At 40.8% G+C, this 17520-nt stretch overlaps 1 protein-coding gene across 3 annotated transcripts; it reads right to left on the bottom strand.

Moving 5' to 3' along the window:
• Window positions 1-1165: 1165 nt before the first annotated feature.
• LOC112931414 (uncharacterized) lies at window positions 1166-16356 on the bottom strand. Of its 3 annotated transcripts, none has more exons than XM_026014104.2 (5): window positions 16110-16268; window positions 7292-7417; window positions 5192-5318; window positions 4821-4913; window positions 1166-4134 (listed from the first exon to the last, which is right to left on the bottom strand). In XM_026014104.2, the coding sequence occupies exons 2-5, from the start codon at window positions 7304-7306 to the stop codon at window positions 2294-2296; spliced, it is 2076 nt and encodes a 691-aa protein (XP_025869889.1). In that variant the 5' UTR covers window positions 7307-7417; window positions 16110-16268; the 3' UTR covers window positions 1166-2293. The 3 variants fall into 3 exon arrangements, with proteins under 3 accessions (XP_025869889.1, XP_025869888.1, XP_025869890.1); XM_026014103.2 differs by having other exon boundaries at window positions 16058-16200; XM_026014105.2 differs by lacking the exon at window positions 7292-7417 and having other exon boundaries at window positions 16058-16356.
• Window positions 16357-17520: the final 1164 nt, after the last annotated feature.

The raw sequence follows: 17520 nt of genomic DNA on the forward strand, positions 1-17520 counted from the left end.
ATAAAAATTGCCAGCAAGTCACCAGAAGCTAGAAGAGGCAAGGAAGGATTCCCCAACAGGCTTTTGAGGGAGCATGGCCCAGATGACACCTTGATTTTAGACTTTTAGCCTCTAGACCAGAGAAGACATTAAATTTCGGTTGTATTGAGCCACTCAGTTTATACTAGTTTGTTACAGCAGCCCTAGGAAGCTAACAAACTAGGTGATATAAGAGAAAGCAGGGACACCTGGGTGGCCCAGCGGTTGGTCATCTGCCTTCGGCTCAGGGAGTGATCCTGGAATCCCCGGATGAGTTCCATGTCAGGTTCCCTGCATGGACCCTGCTTCTCCCTCTGCCTGTAGCCTGCTTTTCCCTCTGCCTGTGTCTCTGCCTCTCTCTGTGTCTTTCATGAATAAATAAAATCTTTAAAAGTTACTTAACTTTAAAAATACCTTTAAAAAAATAAGAGAAAGCAGTGGGAAGCACATCTGGCCATAGATCTAAGCCACATTCCTCATTTGAGAAATACCACTACCAGACGTTTTCATTTCTTTGAAAATAGCAGCTGCTTCCAGTTTTTCAGAACCCAGGGACAGAAGACATGATTACTCATCATCCTCAATATTTTTTTTAAAAAGATTTTTAAGGGGGATCCCTGGGTGGCGCAGCAGTTTGGCGCCTGCCTTTGGCCCAGGGCGCAATCCTGGAGACCCGGGATCGAATCCCACATCGGGCTCCCAGTGCATGGAGCCTGCTTCTCCCTCTGCCTGTGTCTCTGCCCCTCTCTCTCTCTCTCTCTCTGTGACTATCATAAGTAAACAAAAAATTAAAAAAAAAAAAAGATTTTTAAGTAATCTCTACACCCAATGTGAGGCTCTAACTTAAAACTCCAAGATCAAGAGTTGCATGCTCAGGGGACCTGGGTGGCTCAACTGGTTAAGCGTCTGGCTTCAGCCTAGGTCATGATCCCAGCACCCTGGGATCAAGCCCCATATTGGGCTCCCTCCTCCGTGGGGAGCCTGCTTCTCTCTCTCCCTCTGCTGCTCCTGCCTGCTCATGCTGTCTCTCAAATACATAAATAAAACCTTTAAAAAAAAAGTTGCATGCTCCACTAATTGAGCCAGCCAGTTGCCCCAATTCTCAATAATTTTTAATGGATTTATTTTTCTTGAGTGACAACCAGGCGACATTTTAAAAAATTTTATTATTCCAAAGGGCTAAAACTATTACCAGATGCATTTATTTATACCAGTAAAGAGGGTTTTTTTTTTTTTTAACATTCTTGATCTTAAGTCTAATTACTTCCCTTGCAGTTTATATGATATAAACAAATTTACAATGTTGGCATTTCTTGACAGATACTACACATACAAATGAACAAAGATTTTGTGGTACACAACTGTCTTTCATGATCTTACAAAACCTGAAAACTATTATATACATGTACTACAAAAATACTCAAAGCAAATATATTCATCTTGGACCATTCTTAATTTACTGCTTTGACTATCCAATATGTTCCAACATGAAACAAAGTGTCTTTTGGCATACCAAAGTTATTTGTTCTTCCTAACTGACTACTTCATGTTATTTTCTGTAAATAAATAGTAATGTGACAGGAATGAAATTTTTCTTATAATGTTTATATGTAAGCCACCTTTCCCAGCATCATTACACCACACTAATTCTCCTTAATAAGTGTTTTTTAGGGATCCCTGGGTGGCGCAGCGGTTTGGCGCCTGCCTTTGGCCCAGGGCGCGATCCTGGAGACCCGGGATCGAATCCCACGTCGGGCTCCCGGTGCATGGAGCCTGCTTCTCCCTCTGCCTGTGTCTCTGCCTCTCTCTCTCTATCATAAATAAAAATTAAAAAAAAAATAAGTGTTTTTTGATGCACACCAAGTTTGGACTTCATGCCAGAGGCATCCCTTATCACAAGTCTTCCATCATCTATTTTCTTTGGTATGAAAACTCATGTGTTTGGAAGGTATTCCAGGATTCACACCATTTGTGAGGCTTTTTTTTTTTTTTTTTCTCAGTGAAAACTTACAGGATAACCCATCAAAAATTGCACTCAGGTTTTATTTCTATGCAATATATAATGGATTTCACCTCTCAAGAAAAGATTTTGACTTTTCACCTTATTCATATGCCTTTCCCTAATGAAATGATGCTACACCAGCGATAGATAATTTCCCTATATTCACTGCATTTAAAAGATCTCTCTCCTGGATAAGTTCTCTGAAACTGACACCGACCAGAAGTATTCTTCTTTTTTTTTTTTTTGACCAGAAGTATTCTAATTTTACTGAATTCATAGGATGTCTCTTGTATGAATTCTCTTGTATTCATCTGACATCTCACTGAAGTCTTTCCAGTGCTCACTGTGTTCCTGAGATTTCTTTCCGGTATGAATTTCCTCATGTGAAGTAAGAAAAAATTTGACAGAGAATGTTTTCCCACACTCATTACACTGATAAGGTTTCTGTCCCGAGTGACTTCTCTGATGGACACTGAGGTATGATTTCTCAAAAAAGGCTTTTCCACATTGAGTGCACTGATACGGTTTCTCTCCTGTGTGGCGTCTCTGATGTCTAATGAGCTGTGACTTCTGGTTGAAGATTTGACCACATGGAACACATCCGTAGGGTTTCTCTCCTGTATGGCACCGTTGGTGGATAATAAGATGGCTTTTTTGGCGGAAAGCTTTTCCACATTCATTACATCCATGGGGCTTCTCTCCTGTGTGAATCAACTGATGTCTACTGAGCATTGCCATACTGCTAAAGGCTTTTTGGCATTCAAGACATACAAAGGGTTTCTCTCCTGTATGTGTTCTCTGATGGACAATGAGCATTGCCTTTCGTATGAAAGCTTTTCCACATTCACTGCATTCATAGGGTTTCTCTCCTGTGTGAGTTCGCTGATGGACAATGAGATGTGACTTGTCAATAAAAGCTTTTCCACATTCACTACATTTATAAGGTTTTTCTCCTGTATGGATTCTCTGATGTGTTATGAGAGATGACTTTTTATTAAAGGCTTTCCCACATTCCTTGCATTCATAAGGTTTCTCTCCTGTGTGAGTTCTTCGATGCACAATAAGCTGTGAATTGTCTATGAAAGCTTTCCCACATTCGCTGCATTCATAAGGCTTTTCTCCCGTATGGATTCGCTGATGTGTTATGAAATGTGACTTTTTATTGAAGGCTTTCCCACATTCCTTGCATTCATAAGATTTTCTTCCTGTATGATTTTTCTGATGTACAATAAGTTGTGATGTGTGTACAAAAGCTTTTCCACACTCACTGCATTCATAAGGTTTCTCTCCTCTATGAATTCTTTGATGTGTCAGGAGATGTGAGTTTTTATTGAAGGCTTTCCCACATTCCTTGCATTCATACAACCTTTCTCCTGTATGAGTTCGCTGGTGAACAACAAGCTGAGACTTACTACAGAAGGTCTTCTCACATTCTCTACATCCATAGGGTCTATCTCCTGTATGAGTTCTTTGATGGATTATCAGGTTTGACTTCTGCATAAAACTTTTCCCACAATCAGTACACTCAAAAGGTTTCTCTCCTGTATGTGTTCTGTAGTGCAATCTGAGTTTTGTCTTCTCCCTGTAAGCTTTTCCACACTCTTTGCATTCAAAGGGTTTCTCACCTGTGTGAGTCCTGTGGTGGAGAATGAGGTGATACTTTGTTCTGAAAGATTTTGGACACTCAATACATCCATACGGTTTCTCTCCTGTATGAGTTCTCTGGTGTAGAGTGAGATGACATTTTGTACTGAAAGCTTTCTGACATTCAGGGCATCTGTACGGCTTCTCTCCTGTATGAGTTCTCTGGTGTATTATGAGCTTCGACTTATACCTGAAGGATTTTGGGCACTCACTACATTCATAAGGTTTCCCTTCTGTGTGGATTCTGTGATGTCTTTTAAGATTTTTCACCATGCTGAAAGTCTTCACACAGAAATTATGTTCACTGTACTGGGCTTGAGTATGGCAGGTTTCATGTAGAGTATGGAAAAATGACTTCCCGTGGCCGTTTGATTGATCAGAATTCATTTCTGCATAGTTTTTACTCTGAAATTTTGAATCCGACTTTTGTTTCAAACATTCTCCTCTTGAGAAACACTGAAGAGGTCTTTCTACAAATGGAACAAAGTTTTTGCTCAGAGAAAATAGTTTTCTCAATGCATTATTTTCATTACTTCTCTCCACACATTCATCCTTCTCAATATTTTCCTGATACCAACCCTAAACTTACCACATTACTTCTAGGGGAAAAAAATTAGTGAATCCTACCATTATGAAACAGAGGGGGATGGAATCTCAAGTCACTATCCAAGGAGAATGGAGAGAGTGATACAGCAAGTGCAGAAGATAAGTCAGAGGCATCCAATAAAAGAAATAAATATTAAGCAATGAACTGAAGGACATGGGTGTCCTCAAACTTTTGAGGGAATCTATGAATATCTGAAAGCATAACGGAAGAGCTATGTGAATATGGATAAGATATGGGGAAGGTGGGTTGTGTCTAACAAGCTGAAAAAGAACAACTAAGCCAAAAAAGAAAGACCAAATGAAAGAGGCCAAGATCTGACCCAGAGTAGATAAAAGGAGGTCCATTTTCTACTTGGTGGCTACCAAATGAGTCATATATGGTAAAAGAAGGAAGCACCATTCACTCTGATGACCTCTTTTCACCTGCTCTAAGTCACCTCTTAAGGTTCAGAGATGATGATACAAAATATTAAAATAACGAGGGTCCCAATGCACCAATGATCAACTGTCACTTGGCTTCCACTAACTCCCACTGCACAGGTGTACTCACCTGGACTACACTGGCTTAGGAATTCTCTCTCTACCACTCCTTGTTCTCCTTCCTCCAAGTAGACCATTGCTTCTGGCCTAGTAGCTTGATAACCTGTCAAGAGATAATCACACAGAACTGAGCAATATTAGGGCCTATGATGAAGAATTCTGTTTCAGGGAATAGATAGTAAATCTCAGCAAAACAGAAACTTTTCATTCAGAAAATGAAAGTAAATACCATCATTGTTTAGTTATAAAGAAAATAAGTTTTATAACCTATACAACTCCAAAATCAGTAAGAATACCAGAGTACCCATAAATTGTACCAATGGGGGAAAAAACAGGCAATTAATGGGCTCATGCTGAGATATTTAGGAAAATCATCTTTACCCAATGATATTAGGTTGCTATAATTTTCCAACATCACATCCCGGTAGAGGTTCCTCTGAACAGTATCTAGTAGCTGCCATTCTTCCCAGGTGAAATCCACAGACACATCACTGAATGACAACAAGCCCTGTAATAACATAATCCTTTTTAATCTGGAGTTACATAATGGAATAAAATATAGAAAATATATAGGATGTTATTCTGATTAGTTTTACTATAGAAATTTATAAACAAGTATTTCTCTATATCTAGTTTTGATTTATACTTTGTGAGCTAATTAATCCATAAACTATCTTTTCTGCATTCTTTTTTTTAAGATTTATTTATTTTTTTAAAAGATTTATTTATTTATTTATTTATTTATTTATTTATTTATTTGAGAGAGAGCACACACATGCGAATGCAGGGGGAGGGGCAGGAGCGGGGGGAGGGAGAGGGGGAGAGAGAGAGTGAGAGAGAGAGAATATCTCAAGCAGTCTCCCTGCTGAGCACAGAGCCTGATGCGGGGCTTGATCTCAAGACCCTGAGATCATGACCTAAGCTGAAATCAAGAGTTGGATGCCTAACTGACTGAGCCACCCAGGAGCCCCTTTTTGCATTCTTCAGTCACTTCTTCACTCATTCACTCACCCAATGTAAAATGTTGTTAAGACTACCTAAAAAGCATCTGCAACCCACATTAGGAGCATTTAATGTTACCTACTATTCACTGCAACAAAAAAGAAAGTAAACCATAGTTCTGACTTCAAGTAGCTTCTGCTCTTACAGAGCGGCAAGTATACTCTTTTACAGATTTTATACACAGCAAGACATTATGGTTTAACAAGGGTTACAAAGGAGTATACTCAAGTTCAAATATGGGCACAAGTGGGTAAGGACCTAATAGTTCTGAAGAAAAGGTCAAGCTGGCAGAGGTGCAGCATGTTTAGTGGTGTGTTCCACAGCAAGAGCTAGAAGACACTGGAGCTGTGGGTCTTACAGAGGGAGCAGGTGTTAAAAGTGTTAAATACCATGCTGAGTTCAAGGAACTGCAAGAAGTTCAGTGAGACAAAGGAGAACAAAGATAACAGATGCCCTGGGTACAGGCAGCAACAGACCTTGAAGCAAGTGTACACATTTCCTTCACACTTGGTAGACACTGCAGTGTTTTTCATATACAATAGTATGTTATGCTCAGAACTGCCTCTTAGAAATTGACTATGCTATGTATTGAATCATGATACTCAAAAAAAGCAAACACAGAGCTCTTACTATGTGCTATATATTGTTCTAAACACTTCACATATGTTGATGCAATGATCTACACAATGACCCTTAGGTAAAAACTATTCTTCTCTTTGTAGATAAGAGAGATTTTTAAAGTTTTCTAGCTATGCCTTCTATATCTCCCACATTTCCTTAGAAAGATCACCATTCACTAGGTCCATACTCTGGAGGAAAACCCATCACAGATATGTCTTCACACTTAATGTCTGGGAAATATTTACTCAAAAAGTTCATGTGCTTCCTCTTTATGTACAAAGTAAATCTTATAACATGTTTCTATTCTTTTGTGATGGTTTCCAGTATTACCACAGAAATGTCTGCAACTCAGCTCCTGGATCCTGCCACTTATGTGGCAATGTCCCAATTGTTAGCACCTTGCAACATGTGACATACAGATAAAACTCCCTTCCTGATTGGCTACCTCCAGATCATTATTGTCTCCCAATCTAAACACATCTCTCCCAGCTGCAATATATCTATATACATCATTCACTTTGATTATATACATTTTCTAAATTGTTAACCATAGTTGTCACACAATGTTACACTGGTTTCACATGAACAATATAGTGATTCAACAAGTCTGTAGTTAAGCTCTGCTCACCATAACTGTAGCTACTGTCACAATACAACACTATTACAATATCACTGATTATATTTCCTATCCTGTACCTTTGATTCCCATGATTTATTCATTCTATATTTGGAAGCCTGTATCTTCTACTCCCCTTCACTCATTCTGCCCATCCCGGGAACCCCCTTACCAACTCTGACAACCATCAGACTGTATATACTTCTAGAAACTTCTAGAAATCTGGGAAATAAACCACTCACCTGGGACTTGGTCATTTTCAGAATTCAGGTGTCTCATCAAGAGTATCCTCAGCAAGGATGAGTTTCTAGACTTGAGATCTACTTTTTTTCCTTTATAGAAAGTGCCTCATTCTAGTAAGCCAGAATCTATGGATTCAAAGAAAGATTTGTTTGAAGTGGAAATAATAATAAAAGCAGGTTCTTATACATGCAAGGAACTGTTTTAAGCATCTTCTTTTTTTCACTCAACCCTCACAGTCCTAGAGGATTGACTCTGATTATTCCATTTTAGAGAAAACCAAGAAAGGAAAGGTCAGCACCTAGCTAACAGCCACACACTATCTGATGGACCAAGGATTAAAACACAAACCCTCAACTGATAGAACCTCTGATTCCAGGGAAAATCACCAAATTATGAATTATCCTTTTATCTTAATCAACTAAAAAAAAGGGTGGGGGGGACATGTCTAAAACAATTGTTTTCACACAGAGACATCAGAGAAGGGAAATAGGAGAAGACCCTTGTGTACCACAGTTCACTGCCTGGAGACTTTCTAGACCACAGCACAGGGAGGAGGAGCCCAAAAAGAGTCTAACAGTATCGCTGAGTTAACAATACAGAATTCAGAGTCAGAGAAAGCAAAGATGGCTAACACTTGCCAGGCAGTATACTATAGAAGTGAGGGAAAACTCACTCTACAGATGCACGGAGGGTTCCTTTGAGTCTCTGGCTAAAGACCACTGACCTGTGAGGAAACCACTCAGGCCACTGGAAGGGAACAGGTGGACCAATACCTGGCGATCACACAAGATCAGGAATAGTGTTCCCACTAGCCTGTGTGGAAAGACCTTCTAATATGCCTGGTCTCATGATATGCAGAGGTCTCAGGAGAATATTACCTCAGGAATGGGGACAAAATAATCCCAGACAAAAGATTCTTTTGACCCCACTAAATAAAGCTTAAAAGAAAGCCTTCAAAGAAATTGTTTCAGAGGAACTTGATTACATCCCAGAACTAACCTCAAAGGAAGTTAAAGGAATCAAAGAAAATCCTACAAACTACAATGTAAAACTGACAATATATGACATCCAATAAGAGCAGACATGCAGAGAAGCAAGGAAATATGACCCATAACTAGGGGGGGAATCAAGCAAGAGAAACAGACAGAAATGGCCAAAGGGAGAGACCCAGTGGGTCAGCACACCAAAAATGCTTTATATATGCTCCATATATTCAACAAGTTAGAGATAAGCATAAGTGTGATGAAAAAATAATAAAATGTTTAACAAATGCTATTGAGACAATAGGGCATTTGTGTTTATCTCATACCAAAACTAACATAAATAGATTATAAATGTAAGAATTGAAACTGTCAGGGTGCCTGGCTCACTCAGCCTATAGAGCACATGACTGTTGATCTCAGAGTTGTGAGTTCAAACCCCACGTTGGGTGTAGAGATTACTTTAAAAAAGAGGAAACAGGGCAGCCCGGGTGGCTCAGTGGTTTAGCGCTGCCTTCAGCCCAGGGCGTGATCCTGGAGTCATGGGATCGAGTCCCACGTCAGGCTCCCTGCATGGAGCCTGCTTCTCTCTCTGCCTGTGTCTCTGCCTCTCTCTCTCTCTCTCTCTCTCTCTCTCTCTCAATCTCTCTGATGAATGAATAAATAATTTTTTTTTTTTAAAAGAGGAAACAGTGAAATTTCTAGAAGAAAGCACAGAAAAACTTCAAGTGACCTTGGATTCGGCAAAGATTTCTTGAACAGGGCACAAAATGCACAATAAAAGAAGTGATAAATTAGACCTCCTCAGTACTAAAAGTTTTTGATGCTCAAAAGACACTTATAAGATGAAGGATCAAGCCAGAGGCTAAAGTAAAATATTAACAAAATGCATATTTGACTAAAAGACTTCTACCTAAAAAATACAAAGAACTTTTCCAACTTCACAAAAGAGACAATCTAGTAAAAAAGGAACAAAAGACTTAAGACACTTACCCCCAAAAGTAGAGATGGCTAATGAACTCACGAATAGCTGCTTTAGGTTACACAACAAAAACAAATTAAAACCAAAATAAAATATTGCTACATACCTGTTAGAATGGTTTGGATTTATTTATATTTACATTTATTGACTGCTTGATTGGCTGTAGGCCCAACTTGGGGCTCGAACGCACAACCCTGAGATCAAGAATCGCATGCTCCACCAACTGAGCCAGCCAGGCACCTCAGAATGGCTATAATTTAAAAGACTGAAAATACTAAATACTGACTAGGATATGAAGAAAAAGAACTCTCCTGCTGGTAAAAATACAACATGGTACAGCCACTTTGACTTGTACATGAATATACACTGCAACTTTATTCAGAATATCCAAAACTGATCCCCCAAATACAAAATATCCATCAACTGGGAAATGAACATATTACATACAGCATATCTGTACATTACTGCTCAGCAGTAGACAGGAATAAACTAATGATAAATGGAAAATCATAGATGAATCTGCAAAGTATTTTTCTAAGCAAAATAGATGAATCTGAAAAGTATTTTTCTAAGCGAAAGAAGCCAAACACCAGCAACTGACAGAGTAGGCAGTTAGCTAGATATGAGCAGTCAACAAGTGATTTCCAACTATAAAAGGGCAGAGGCCAAGTTCCAAACACCTGGGAAAGACCCCAGGGGATATGCTTGTGTTCTTCCCTATAACCACTGCCCTACTGTAACCTCAAGCTTTATTATAATACATTTAAATTGGGGTTTTAGTCCCCTCCCCAGAGAATGGCTGCCTAAACAGTTTCGACAAACACCATTTAAGATAAAAAATTCCTCTGGTAGGCAGAATCCCTTACATGACTGGCTGCAACCTTAGTCAGAAACTGCCCCAGCTATGACCTATAACCTATCCAAACACCAAAAGAAAAAACAATCCTGACCTGGAGTGCAGCTGCCACCTCTGGGCCTGTCAGCTGTCCCATCTCAAGAATGTACTTTTGCTTGCTTAAGACTTTGGCTCTGAATTCTTTCTTGGCAGAGCTCAAGAACAGAAGCCAGGGAATGGGACTCCTGTTAACACAACTACTTACTGTGTAACTCAGTTTGTATGAGGTGTTAGAATACATATAATAGGGGCACCTAGATGACCTAGTCAGTTAAGGATCTGCCTTTGGCTCAGATCATGATTCCAGGGTCCTGGGATTGAGCCCCTCATTAGGCTCCCTGATCAGTTGGGAGCATGTTTCTCCCTCTCTTCCTCACTTGTGTTCTCTCACTTGCTCTGCTCTCTCTCTCAAATAAATCTTAAAAAAAAAAAAAAAAAAAAAAGAAGGACGCCTGGGTGGCTCACTGGTTGAGCATCTGCCTTCGGCTCAGGGCGTGATCCCAGGACTCTGGGATTGAGTCTGACATTGGGCTCCCTGCGAGGAGCCTGCTTCTCCCTCTGCCTATGACTCTGTCTTCTCTCCGTGTCTCTCATGAATAAATAAATAAAATCTTTAAAAAAATAATAAAAAGAAAACCAAATATAGGAAGAATTTTATTCTAGGAATGCAAAGCTAATAAGAGCCATTCAATGATCTGAACAGATGAAGAAAAGACATGTAAGAAAAAAACAGCCACTGACAATTTAAAGATTTATTTATTCTGGGGGGGGGGGGGAGAGAATCCTGAATAGGCTTCCTACTGAAAGCACACCTCAATATGGGGCTCAATCCTAGGACCGAGATCATGACCTGAACTGAAATCAAGATCTGTTGCTCAAATGACTGACACACCCAGGTGTCTCTCCACAGACAATTTTTTTAAAAATTACTAAACTAGAGATAGGGACCCTGGGTGGCTCAGCCAGTTAAGCATCTGACTTCAGCTCAGGTGATGATCTCAGGGTTCTGGGGATCGAGCCCTGCTTCACATTCCCTGCTCAGTGAAGAGTCTGCTTTTCCACCTCCCTCTGCCCCTTCCCCTGCTTGTGCTCTCTCGCTCGCTATCTCTTTCACAAATAAGTAAATAAAATCTTTTTTAAAATTTAAAAAATAAACTAGAAATAGGCAAGGAAGAGTATCTACAAAGTAATCCACAGCATTTCTTTATTTTTATTTTTAAAAGATTTTTTACTTATTTATTCATGAGAGACAGAAGAGAGAGAGGCAGAGACACAGGCAGAGGGAGAAGCAGGCCCCATGCAGGAAGCCTGATGTGGGACTCGATCCCGGGTCTCCAGGATCAGGCCCTGGGCTGAAGTCCGCGCTAAACCGCCGAGCCACCCAGGCTGCCCCACAGCATTTCTTTAAAGTTAGGGACAAGGATAACCTCTTTCTGAACATTTAGTAATCGCTTCTCGGCCTTTTGGCTAAGATCAAGTGTAGTTACCTGAACATTTAGTAAAAAATATACCACAGATCAAAACCTGAGAAATAAAATGGGAAAAATAAATTAAAGGAAGATTGGAAAAAAAAAAAAAACTGTCATTATGCAACTGTTTTAATGGCAATATAAACATTAACTGCAATTTCATATTCAAACAGTGAAATTTGGGCAGCCCGGGTGGCTCTGCGGTTTAGGGCCGCCTTCAGCCCAGGGCGTGATCCTGGAGACCCAGGATCAAGTCCCACATCAGGCTGCCTGCATGGAGCCTGGTTCTCCATCTGCCTGTGTCTCTGCCTCTCTCTTTCTCTATGTCTATCATGAATAAAAATTAAAAAAAAAAAACAGTGAAATTTAAAAGGGGAAGAAAAAGTATTTACAAGGTACCTGCAGGGAAACTGCAAGATAAAAGTTTTATTATAGTAAAAGGAAGGGTGCCTGTGTGGCTCAGTGGGTTAAACATCCGACTCCTGACTTGGCTCAGGTCATGATCTCTGGGTCATGAAATCAAATCCCAAGTTGGGCTCAGTGATCAGCAGGGAGTCTACTTCTCTCTCTCTCCCTCTGCCTCTACCCCGACTCATGCACTCTCACACATGCATAATCTCTCTCTCAAATACATTTTTTTAAAGATTTTATTTATTTATTCATAGAGACACACAGAGAGAGGCAGAGACACAGGCAGAGGGAGAAGCAGGCTCCATGCAGGGAGCCTGACATGGGACTCGATCCAGGGTCTCCAGGATCACGCCCTGGGCTGCAGGCGGCGCTAAACCGCTGTGCCACCGGGGCTGCCCTCAAATAAATTCTTTAAAAAAATAAGTAATTTAAAAAATATTATTATAGCAGAAGGATACAAATCATAACCCATCAAATGGAGAGAGACAATAGGGTACACAAGATTTGGGAGCCTCCCAAACCAGAAGCTTCCACTGTCTTATCCCTTTGGAGTCAGGACACATTACTCATCCAGCATATCTACGAGTGACAATATGTAAGATACTGCCAACCACAGAAGCTCACCTGAGCTTCAATGTCTATAGTTTTTATTAGAATTTCATTAAGTAAGCATGACTGATCTAATATCCCTGGCCATGTGACTCAACCTCCAGCACCTTTACCATCTCAGAGTTTTGAGCTGGTTATCACCAGGCTCAAAGCCCAAACTTTTAATCATATGGTTGGTTTTTCTGGCATAAATAGCCTCACCCTGAGTCACCTAACTGGGATAACTAGCTACAAGACCCACCACAAAGACAGTCCTGTTACTCAAGACATTCCAACAATTTAGAGGCAATTTAAAGGCCAAATTATTTATTACAAAATAACTAGCATTCCAAGTATGTGACTATTCTCTAAAATGAGTAAAGACAAACTTCTCAGTTTTAAAATTGGCCTCTGTAATATATAAAGATGGTGAATCACTATGTTGTACACTTGAAACCAATGTAACATTGTGTATCCACTATACTGCAATTTAAAAATTAAAGTAAATTAAAAAATGGCCAATGAATATATAAAAATGTGATCAACCATGTTAGTAATGAGAACAGTGCATATGGAGACCACAATGAGATGACGTTTAAACCCAAAAGATGGTCAAACAGCAAGACTGAAAATACTAGTGTTGGAAAGCTTATGAATCAACAGGCAGTTTTATAGATTGTTGATGACAGAGTAAGGTGGTACAAAAGCAATTTGGTTTTTCCTTCTAGATAAAAATCTACTTTATGTCGGGATCCCTGGGTGGCGCAGCGGTTTGGCGCCTGCCTTTGGCCCAGGGCGCGGTCCTGGAGAGCCGGGATCGAATCCCACATCGGGCTCCTGGTGCATGGAGCCTGCTTCTCCCTCTGCCTGTGTCTCTGCCTCTCTCTCTCTCTCTCTCTCTCTGTGACTATCATAAATAAATAAAATTAAAAAAAAATTTAAAAAAAATCTACTTTATGTCAAAAATTATACTTCGAGGTATATACCCTAGACTAGATAAAATGTCACAATGACTAGAAGACGTATAAGACTTTACAGAACTTCACTACTTGTAACAGCTCAAATGCAGAAACAAGTGTGCAACAGTATGATAATGGATGCATGAACTATGTTACATTTATGTAATGAAATTCATATTAATGAACCAAACCTACATGCAAGATGGATGAATCACAGACTTGTACTGAATGAAGAGCAAGCCTCAGAAGACCATATTATAATATCCTTATTATAAACTTACAAACTGGAAAAACTAAAGAGTGTACTCATTATGATAAGAGTATATCCATATACATGTGATAAAATTATACCAGTCAAGGGAATAATACATTACTAATTTGTGAACAGTAGTTGTAAAGTTTGGAAGGGTTACACGGAGGGACTAGGAAGACAGAACAAGGATGGAGCCTTTTCCATTTTCAAACAAATATGACCTTTAGTAAACAAAACTATAAAGAAAAGCTGAGGCTAATCACTTTTTCTAAATCAGGGTATCATATGAGAAAATAAAAGGATGATATACTCATTGTTGCTAAAGATGTAGAAAAACCTGGCACACTGTGCACAGAAACATTAGATAATGGAACATTATTGGGGCGTTTGGTGAAACTAAACCAAAACCTTTAAAATATGCATTTAATCTGGCCAACTTTTATCCATTAAAAAAGGAAAAATATCCATAAAATATAATTCAGTTTAAAAATACATTTCAAAACATTACAGAACTTAAAGTGACTTTTATCTGCTTTTATTGATAAGTATATAATGATAGTGATGAAAAAACTGAAAATTCCATTTAATATCAAACGTAAATACATATAAATAATGTATATATGTATGTATATGTTTATATATATAAAGTTAACAATTGTTTCTCCCATTAAGAAAGTATACATTCAAATAATAATAGCTACCTTCTGCCAAGTACCTACCTATTATGGATATAATATTTATGTCCATAAATAAATAAATAAATAAATAAGTCATATATATATATAAGTCATATATTATATATATATATATATAATGTCCTTTAGGGGACATTCCAACTCTAGTGTTTAGGGGTGCCAGGCTGGTTCAGTTGGTAGAGGATGTGACCTTGATCTCAGAGTCATGAGTTCATGCCCCGCCTTGGGTGTGGAATCTACTGAAAAAAATTTTTTGCAAACCTATGTGTATTGTGTATAAAGGCCTTTGGGAGGTAACTGGGTTTAGATGAGGTCCTGAAGGTAGGGCCCTGAGGAGTGAGGTAGATACCAAACTAATTGGGAAAACTGAGAATTACAGAAGTTAGTACTTTACACCAAGTCACACATATGTAGCACAACAGACATAAAAAGCTAGGACTAGCTTTGTGCAGTAACAGTGTCATAGTAAATGGGCTTTATCCAAAGCACGATTATTACTAACTGAAAAAGCTAGAACTAATATGATTTCATGCGTGTGCAAACGTGTGAACACTGGCTAACACGCACACAGACATTCTAAGTATTTATGGTACGATTTTAACAATTCATGGATGTATTGATGGCAGGTATACAGGCGATCATTTTGCTATTCTCTCAACTTTCTGTATGCTTAAAATTCAGCTTTTACAAAAAGCAGGGAAATAGGGGCACCTGCATGGCTCAGTTTTTGGCCGTCTGCCTTTAGCTCAGGTCGTGATCCTTCAGTACTAGGATCCAGTCCCGCATCAGGCTCCCCGCAGGATGCCTGCTTCTCCCTCTATGTCTCTCTGCCCCTGGGTCTCTCTCGTGAAGAAATAAGATCTTTTTTTAAAAAGCCGGGAAAGGGGATCCCTGGGTGGCGCAGCGGTTTGGCGCCTGCCTTTGGCCCAGGGCGCGATCCTGGAGACCCGGGATCAAATGCCATGTTGGGCTCCGGTGCATGGAGCCTGCTTCTCCCTCTGCCTATCTCTCTCTCTCTCTCTCTCTCTCTCTCTCTGTGTGTGTGTGTGACTATCATATAAATAAAAATTTAAAAAAATAAAAAGCCGGGAAATATGACACCCCAATATACACACCCAAACATCTCCCTGCAGCTCCTCCGGTTCCAACCCCACGCACCTCTCCCGCGAACACTGGGCTGCTCCCTACCCTTGCACTACGCTCTAGCATCCATCACAACCCCCCAGACACCTATTTTCACAGGGATTACGGACCCTTCAGATGCCCAAACCCGAACCCCAGAAACCCCAGATGCCTAACCCCCAATCCTTGCCTCACCGACCAGACCCCGACTGGCCCCTCGGTCAGCGGCTCTCCCAATGCCTCTGTCTACGGCCTGGGGCGCGACCCGGAGCCCACCTGTCGCTGTCAGTAGGAAGAGTCTCTTGTCCTAAACACTGATGCCACCCCAAGCTTCTGCCAAGGCCCCCAACCACACCGAAGCCGCCTGAAACAATCATCCCATCCCCTAAGAATATCCAGCACAAACCGAACCTCAAGTCGCGGGATTTCCACTTGCGCAACTCGAAAAGCCGCTTGTACAAACCTAACGTAACTTCCACCGCCAATCTGTGACCTTACGCCGTGGGAACCCAAGCTTCGGTACGCCACTTCCGCTTCCGTTCACCTGGTTCGCTGACCCCTGTAGCCGGTTCAGTGGTTCTTTGGAGTGAGTGATCAACACACAAACCCTCATTCTGACCCTGGTTAGAATTATCGCGGGGCTACGCCACCGCACCGATTTCGTAACGTTGCGGTGGGAGCCGCCATTGTGAACTGTGCGCCGCCATCTTGGATCATGGGCCGTACGGAGAGCGAAGTGGCCACCCTAAGCGACCGGAGTCGGCCGGCCAGAACTGAAAGGTGCAAGTCCAGCTCATCCTTTCTCTTCAAGACTTCTCATCTCCGGTTCTTCCACCTCGGCAGCGACCGTCAGTGCTATGGTGCATGCTTAGTAGGACTTCAGCGCTCTCGCCTACTGACCTGACCAGAGCGCTAAGCCAATCACAGACCAGGCCTGAGGCGGAAATGGTTGAGCCCGGCTGTCTCGTCGCCCTTGGGAAGCCGCTCGGAGGGCGCGGCCATATTGGGAAAGTCTGGGTCCGTACAGCGAAGGGCGGACCTGGGGCAGGGAACTAGGGGTGGCGAGGATGCCTGTGGCACATTTGAAAAAACCAGCGTTAGGAGACTAGAATTGGATTTGAAGGAGCAGAGGCGTCATCAGGAGAGTTCTCTGGACGTGTGCTTCATAATCGAAACGGCTGTGGACCAGACGCTGACAAACGCGAGCCACGCCAAAAGAATTAGTCTTGTATCTCGTATCCCAAGATAAACTGGGGGACATTACAGAAGGATCCTGTGTATCCTCGTTAGTCACAGCCCGTCCGGTCATTTGTTTTTGTGAATATTGTGTAAGTAATTATCCTTGCTGCATTATTTTTAAAAATTTTGTTCATTTATTCATAAGAGACACAGAGAGGCAGAGACACAGGCAGAGAGAGAAGCAGGCTCCATGCTGGGAGCCCGACGTGGGAGACTCTTACGGTATCCCCAGGATCAGGCCCTGGGCCGAAGGAAGACGCTCAACCGCTAAGCGGTCCCCCTAGTTTGCATTATTTAATCATTTTCCCCACTGGTTGGTTGTACCATCTCTATCCTAAGTCAAGTGTCCGCTCTCTGCATGGCTCTGATTTCCGACGTTCTGTACCACTGGTCTCTTGCTTATCTATTGCTGGCACTATGTTTTAGCAATGGGAGCTTTCTAAGTCTTACAGTCCTATTAAAGCAAGGCCTCCTGCCATATATATATATATATATATTTTTTTTTTTTTTTTTTTTTCTACAAGCCTCTCTTTGTTCTTTAGCCCTCCCCCTTATGTTTAGGGCCCTTATATTTAATTTTTTTTATATTTAATTTTTTAAAGATTTTATTTATTCATTCATGAGAGAGGCAAAGA

This window comes from Vulpes vulpes, chromosome 1, assembly GCF_048418805.1.
Source record: "Vulpes vulpes isolate BD-2025 chromosome 1, VulVul3, whole genome shotgun sequence".
NCBI lineage: Eukaryota > Metazoa > Chordata > Mammalia > Carnivora > Canidae > Vulpes > Vulpes vulpes.

What these genes read in the sequence shown, in the direction of transcription:
- LOC112931414 (XM_026014104.2), bottom strand. An exon ending in TAGCAACCTAATATCATTGG is followed by an intron (nt 4,914 to 5,191) that starts GTAAAGATGATT and finishes ATCTCTTGACAG; the next exon opens with GTTATCAAGCTACTAGGCCA. An exon ending in CCTAAGCCAGTGTAGTCCAG is followed by an intron (nt 4,135 to 4,820) that starts GTGAGTACACCT and finishes TTCCATTTGTAG; the next exon opens with AAAGACCTCTTCAGTGTTTC.